General features: G+C 49.9%; 1 protein-coding gene across 1 annotated transcript; it reads left to right on the top strand.

Moving 5' to 3' along the window:
* Nucleotides 1-1,954: 1,954 nt before the first annotated feature.
* LOC310666691 (glutathione S-transferase theta-1-like) lies at nt 1,955-6,998 on the top strand. The gene is made up of 5 exons (XM_083417949.1): nt 1,955-2,799; nt 4,241-4,328; nt 5,020-5,170; nt 6,444-6,620; nt 6,773-6,998. Exons 1-5 carry the CDS (start codon nt 2,688-2,690, stop codon nt 6,971-6,973), a joined length of 729 nt encoding a protein of 242 aa, XP_083274075.1. The 5' UTR covers nt 1,955-2,687; the 3' UTR covers nt 6,974-6,998.
* Nucleotides 6,999-7,357: the final 359 nt, after the last annotated feature.

Raw genomic sequence — 7,357 nt, 5'->3', positions numbered from 1 at the left:
GATTTTAGTCCCTTTTGACATTGACAATTGGAAATAAATGGATATATTGTAGCGGAGAAGGAGGTGAAGAAGACATGCCCCCCCTTCCGTATCAACGCAAACCTGCCCAAGGCGAGGCAGTCAACCGAGTTCTCTGGGGGAGCAATGACAGGTATCTCCCAAAGCACCAATGTCCGCTGCGCATCGAGGCCTTTTCTCTGACGTCAGAAGAGCTCTGGGGATGCTGTTGCGAGTGGAGTCAGAGCACAGGATCCCCAACCTGTGAAACTGCCTGGGCTAGCCAGCTTGGGACGGCCTGCTCTGACTGGCAGTGGCCCTCCCAGGCAGGGTGGGCTCTTCCCCAGTCCAGAGCTGGGCCTCACAGCCCCATGGTCCCTCTCCATCCGCAATGGCAGCCAAAGGAAATAAATGTGGTAGGGGAGGAGAGGGGGCAAAGACAGCTTGAAAGGCCATAGGGCAGGGTGGGAGGGCCAGGAGGGGAGGTTGGAAACTGGGGCTGAAGACCCTAATATTAAGCGTCTGGGACCAGATCTGTAAACACACACCTTGCCAGTCAGACTCTGCCCCCTTCCCTGAAGAACGGGAGGCCTTCGAGGGTCAGTTTTCTAGCCTATAGCTGAGCACCCCATATTCCCTCCAGGATCATGACATATGGGGTAAAGCCATCATGCCAGGGAATGTGCAGCAGGGTCCCTTTTTCGGAAGGGAGGGGAGCAGACTCAGAAGGTGCTGATTTTGGAGGCCCTGATTCAAGGGTCCTTGAGTACTGGGGCAGTATCCAGCACCTCTGCTTCTGGTTCATGTGATCTTGCCAGGCCCTGGTTGGAGTTGGGTGCCCAAGCTGCTGTTCAAGGTGGAGAGGGGGTCACAGAGGGGAGGGCTATTGATGGCTACTAGGCCCATAGCTGTCAACCTTCCCTTTTATGGGGGGGGGGGGAATTCCCTTATTCCAGCGCCGTTTCCCGCTGCTTCCCTGGATTGTTAGATATCCCGTAGACTGTCCCCGGGACAGGCTGCTGGTCCCTTATTTTTGAGGCTGCTGATCCCTTCTTTTCAAATCTGACAGTTGACAGCTATGACTAGGCCTGATGGCTATGCTTAGCATCCATGCTTGGAGGCAGCAAGGTTGCAGGTTCGATCCCTGTATGGGATCAAATCCTGCTGGGGGGTTTCACATTGAGGCCACATTGAGGACAAGATCGTAGCTGTCAACTTTCAGATTTGAAAATAAGGAATCAGCAGCCTCACCTGTCCTGGGAAGCGGCACTGGAATAAGGGAATTTCCCGCAAAAAAAGGGAAGGTTGACAGCTATGGACAGGATGCTGAACTCTGATTGGTTATGAAGGCTCTTCTGTGACCGGGGCATGGCAGCACTTTCACCCCCCATTCTGACCAGCTACCTATGGCAGTCAGAGCAAATGGGCTTTGGAGACACCAGCCCACACTGGTTCACTTTGGAGACATAGAAGTCAACAGGTCTTCTATGGCAAGTCTTCCCACATGAGAGCGTTATCGGCCAGCCACACACTGCAGAGGTTGCTATCTCTTGGACATTATGTGTAGGAGCCGATGGGTTCTGTGAGAGAGGCAATGCTGTGGACGTGACAAAAATAGCCGCCAACCGCTTTTCCCACCTCACAGTTTCGGCGGCGGCCATCTTGAACCCAGAGAAACAGGGAAAGAGAAGCGGGTGTCTTTGCAGTCGCAGAGGTCTAAAAGCTAGGCAAACGTGTTGAGTTTTACACGGGGGAAAGATGTCACCCGCTCCTCCTGGTAGATTCTGCAAATAAAACAGGTTTTTTAAACAAGAAGGAATGGAAGGAGCGGACAAGCAGAAATGGCCCCAGGGAGCTCACAGGCCACGTTTCCGAGGCTATTTCTCATTTTCTGTATGATTCTGACAGAGGAGAGTCCCGCTTTTGGAAATAATAATAATAATAATATTTTCTTGTTTATATGCCACCAATCTCTGGGCAGCTTCCAACAAATTAAACATAGTAAAACAGCAAACATGGGCTGCCCTTCTAAAATTCAGATAGTTAATTCCTTGACACCTGACGGGAGGGCATTCCACAGGGCAGGCATGATTACTTTCCTGCCCAGGTGACATTAACTGAACCTTTTCATACCTGGGACCCACCTTTAACCTAAACGTGTTTGGGGACCCAGTTCTTTATTTTTTTACTGCAACATAAAGGCCATTACTTAACAACACAAGGGCACTGTGGCATTTCTTCATTCTGCAACACCAGTTTGTGCTGCTGCTGTGGCCCACCCTCCCTTAGGGGTCCCAGTCTGCAGGCTGAAAGCCAGTCCTTTAAAAACAGGACCAGAGTCCTGGCACCTGCCAAGTTTCCTTCACCAATGCCCCCCCCCCCAGGGCAGAAAAGAGGGACCCAGCACCTAAATGCCCTTCTCTCTGCGCCCCCCCCCCTCCGCAAAGCAGAACCAATAGCAAGCTGGAGCCAGGCCAAAGAGTGGCCCACCTGAGCCCAGGTAGCAGAACACCTGGGCCTCTCGTGATTGGCTGGCTATACCTTCCCTAGAACAGGTTGTTTACTCCGCAGGCCAATTGGAGGCTTAGGAAGATGTTTCTGTTGAGGGTGGGCTTGAGGGTCCCTCAGACACAGCTGGAATCTCCCTTAAGTCGCCCGGCCGGCCCACCCACCACTGACATTACCTCACCATGGTGCTAGAGCTCTACCTAGATATGCTCTCCCAGCCCTGCCGGGCGGTCTACATCTTCGCCAAGAAAAACAACATTGCTTTCATGATGAAGAACATTGAGATGCTTAAAGGTAACTGGGAGTTTTGGGGAGGGGGATTCCTAGTGTCCCTTCCACTTTTTCCTCCCCCAACCGTGACCCGGTAACACCCTTCCCCAAAAGGTTTTTCTAGAACTTCGCCTTTCCCCTGACCTTTTGAGACCCACCTTGTAATAATAATAATAATAATAATAATAATAATAATAATAATAATAATATATTTATACCCCGCCCATCTGGCTGGGTTTCCCCAGCCACTCTGGGCGGTTTCCAGCAGAACACTAAAATAACCTATTAAACATTAAAACTTCCCTAAACAGGGCTGCCTTCAGATGTCTTCTAAAAGTCTGGTACAGTGGTACCTCGGGTTACAGCCGCTTCAGGTTACAGACTCCACTAACGCAGAAATAGTACCACGGGTTAAGAACTTTGCTTCAGGATGAGAACAGAATTTGGGCGGCGGTGGCAGCGTGGGAGGCCCCATTAGCTAAAGTGGTGCCTCGGGTTAAGAACAGTTTCAGGTTAAGAACAGACCTCCAGAACAAATTAAGTTCTTAACCTGAGGTACCACTGTAGTTGTTTTTCTGTTTGACATCTGGTGGAGGGCGTTCCACAGGGTGGGTGCCACTGCTGAGAAGGCCCTCTGCCTGGTTCCCTGCAACTTTGCTTCTCGCACATGCACTCAAAATCACAAGGGACACAATTGGTCTCTTCTATAGGCCGCCCCTATGGAGGAGGCAAAAGCTCATGCTCTGCCACGATAAATCATGGAACCTTCCTGTGCAGAAGAAGTCTACCTTAGAGCCATTGGTTGCTAGGAGGAAACAGCAGATGAGGTTGGTGGGCTGTCTTCATGACCTGCTTATGAGCTTCCCAAAGGGATGGAAAGGGGTGGGGGTGGAGGTCCCATCCAGCAGGACTCTTTTTTTATTATTTCTCCACTCAACCCTCTTGAGTGCAAAGCCTTGTCAAATTTTGTAAGGGGTTGTGATGGTCTCTGATTAAGCCCTCAGCCCATATGGGTGTCCCCTGGCTTCAGGCACCAAAGTGTTCCTTTTGAACATAACCCATCAGACCAGGCAACAGAGTTAATCAGCCAAAAGATGTAAGGCTGGAGAGGAGGAGGAGGAGGAAGCAAAGTGCAAAATCCTTGGCAAATTGACAGAAGCACTGCCCATGTAAAGTAGGGGCATCTTCCTCCAGCGTCTGGCCACAGGTTTCCCCCTCTCCCAGGGAAGAACTTGGAACCTGAACTGTGTCACCAACTGCCAGAGGATGTAAACAAATCTATTCCCATTGTGGGAGCTGCTCTGTAGCTTAAACACCTCCATGGATCTCCCACTAGATGGTGTATCTGCATGGATTTTAATTGTTCACAGCTTTGGAAGCCAACCTGCATGGGGGGGGGGGGAGGGTGCAGATTTCCGCGGGGCCTCATTGAGTAATGTTCCTGCTTCTATTTTATCCCTTTCAGGACAACAGTTTAGTGAAGATTTTAACAAGGTCAACATCTTAAGGAAAGTACCAGTTCTGAAAGATGGAGACTTTACTTTAGAAGAGAGGTGAGAGCTCAGCATGTGTGTGCAAAAAATTATATCCCACCCATCTGGCTGGGTTTCCCTAGACACTTTGGGTGGCTTACAGCATATATAAAAACACAACCAAACATCAAATGTTAAAAATATATATATATCCTATACAAGCAGCAAACCAACCAATAAATCAATAGAAACCAATAATAATAACAATAATAAACAGTTTAGAGTTATGCCCAAATTAAAATAACCGCCAACCCCAACTAAACATTTAACCAACACCAACCCGACAAAAACAAAACAGATACAGTGGTACCTCTGGTTACGAACGGAATCCATTCCAGAAACCGCTCATAACATAAGGCACGCTTTCAGTAATGGGGCCTCCCGCTGTGTGCACGCCTCTGGTATGCGATTTCTGCTCGCATCCTGGGGCTAAGTTCACAACCAGGAACAGCTACTTCCGGGTTAGCGGAGCTTGTAAGCTGGAGCGTGTGCAACCAGAGGCGTTCGCAACAAGAAGTACCACTGTAGATAGAGAGATAGATAGGAAAATGAATAAAAGAATTTGAACCACCTGCTGCTTCCTCCTCCTCTCTCCCTCCCCCCCCCCCAATCTCTGTGGGGGAATTTACACCTACCTGGCTAAGGTTATTACCTTAGGAAAGGTCCCCTGGCAAGGATGCTCCTTCTCAAACTCTGCCTTTTGGCCCCACAGCACCGCCATCCTCCTTTACCTGACCCGGAAGTACAACACACCCAGCCACTGGTACCCACCAGATATGAAGAAGCGGGGTCGCGTTGATGAGTTCCTGGCTTGGCAGCAAAGCACCATCCATGTCAGCTGCTCCAAGATCTTCTGGCTCAAGGTGAGGTTGTGGCTTGGTCCCTCTGCAAGGCTTGGCTGGTCCCGTACTCCAGGGAATTTGGCACCCAGTGCAGTGTCTCTTGTTTATTTGATTGATTGATTGATTTTATATACTGCTCTATACCCGCAGCTCTCAGGGCAGCCTACAAATTTTGTGACACCAACAAACATCTAAGGGGCAGGACCCAACCGTTCAAACTTTGGAGAGCACCTGGTTGGGCTGTGAACGAGTCTCTGACATTTGCCTGACCAAACGAACCCATTTTGGAGGGCAGATATGCCCCCGTGACAATATGCTGTTGGGGCCTCGTAATGTGAAATGAAGGACATGAGGCAGGAGTTGGTAATGCAGGTGAGCTGTGCACAAGCAAGCTGCCAGCTAGCTCTGTTGAGGCTCTTTTTATTGGCACAATATGCAAAACCAGGCAGACTGTAACCTTTACACATCTTCCAATCCCGAGATTGAGGGGTGGTACAAGGTTATTTTGGCACCTGTTTCCACCGCGTCACTTTCCCCTCGCACAATGTATGGCGAAGGAGACAAAGGTCACAGACAGGGCACGGCAGACCACTAAGAGAGCAAAAGGGTAGATAGAGGGCAAAATGTTCAGACAGCTGTGGGTTTGTCTGTGGGGGGCGGAGTGTGCTCCGCACCCCAAGGTCACATGTGCCGACAGCTTAGGCTGCCCACGGGCGGAAGTATGCTCCACACCCAGCGATCATTCCTACAGTAATGTTATTCTCTTGTGGTTTGTCCCCACTCCCACCACCGACAAACTGGAAAGTGTCCAGAGGAGGGCAACCAAAATGGTCAAAGGCCTAGAAACGATGCCTTATGAGGAACGGCTAAGGGAGCTGGGCATGTTTAGCCTGGAGAAGAGGATGTTAAGGGGTGATATGATAGCCATGTTCAAATATATAAAAGGATGTCACATAGAGGAGGGAGAAAGGTTGTTTTCTGCTGCTCCAGAGAAGCGGACACGGAGCAATGGATCCAAACTACAAGAAAGAAGATTCCACCTAAACATTTGGAAGAACTTCCTGACAGTAAGAGCTGTTTGACAGTGGAATTTGCTGCCAAGGAGTGTGGTGGAGTCTCCTTCTTTGGAGGTCTTTAAGCAGAGGCTTGACAACCATATGTCAGGAGTGCTCTGATGGTGTTTCCTGCTTGGCAGGGGGTTGGACTCGATGGCCCTTGTGGTCTCTTCCAACTCTATGATTCTATGGCTCTATTTCTGGAGTTTGACCTCTGGTGCTTTTTCCTTGTGGGGCAGGTAGTGATCCCCATGTTCATAAATCAGCAACTGCCTCATGAGAAGCTCCACGATGTCACAGAGGATCTAACCACCAACCTGCAGAAGCTGGAGGATAAGTTCCTGAGGGACCAACCCTTCCTCATTGGTACCGAGATCTCCCTGGCGGACCTGGTGGCCATTGTGGAGCTCATGCAGGTCAGCCCTGGGGAAGTCAAAGGAAAAGGAGTCTTCTCCCTCCTGCTCGAGGGCTTCCTTGAAAGGGGACCTGCCTGGAGGTCTTTGGGGTGGAGATCAGGAGGAACAGTGGAGGCCTGATGACTGCATGTGCCCCCTCTCTCCCTCTCCAGTGCATGGGAGCCGGCTGGGAAACCTTCGAGGGCCGACCCAAGCTTCAGGAGTGGCGCAAAAGGGTTGAGGTGTTCCTGGGCAAGGAGCTATTTGCGGAAGCGCACGCACGGATCCTGAACAATCAAGAGATGAGGAACATGACCATTGACCCATCACTCAAAGTCCAGCTGAAGCCCTTTCTCTTGAAGATGATGAAATAAAATGGGCACTACAAGCTCCTCCCTCAATTCCTGGGTTTTTCCGCTTTGCCCTGTCAGGGAGGGGGTTCCACGTTTTCTGCCACGGGTTGACTGGTTGTTATGCACATGTGAAAGAACTCACTGACACCTTTTGCAAATTAAATGTAGAAAAAAAATAACCTGAAATGCTGCAAAAAGAATAATAATCCTAGAATAATAAATCAAGCAATTTTGCAAGCAGTGAATTCAAAGTACATTGGTGCCCCGCAAGACGAATGCCTCGCAAGACGGAAAACCCGCAAGAGGAAAGGGTCTTCCGTTTGCAGAGGCGCTTCGCAAGACGAATTTCCCTATGGGCTTGCTTCGCAAGACGAAAATTGACGAAAATTCTTGCGATTTTTTTTC

This window comes from Podarcis tiliguerta, assembly GCF_965153285.1.
Source record: "Podarcis tiliguerta genome assembly, chromosome: 16".
Taxonomy (NCBI): Eukaryota; Metazoa; Chordata; class Lepidosauria; order Squamata; family Lacertidae; genus Podarcis; species Podarcis tiliguerta.
This window is presented reverse-complemented; position numbering and strand designations above follow the sequence as displayed.

Coding starts and splice junctions, on each gene's coding strand:
- LOC310666691 (XM_083417949.1), top strand. CDS start 2,688: ATGGTGCTAGAGCTCTACCTAGATATGCTCTCCCAGCCCTGCCGGGCG. Junction 4,329..5,019: donor GACTTTACTTTAGAAGAGAG/GTGAGAGCTCAG, acceptor TTGGCCCCACAG/CACCGCCATCCTCCTTTACC. Junction 5,171..6,443: donor CCAAGATCTTCTGGCTCAAG/GTGAGGTTGTGG, acceptor CTTGTGGGGCAG/GTAGTGATCCCCATGTTCAT.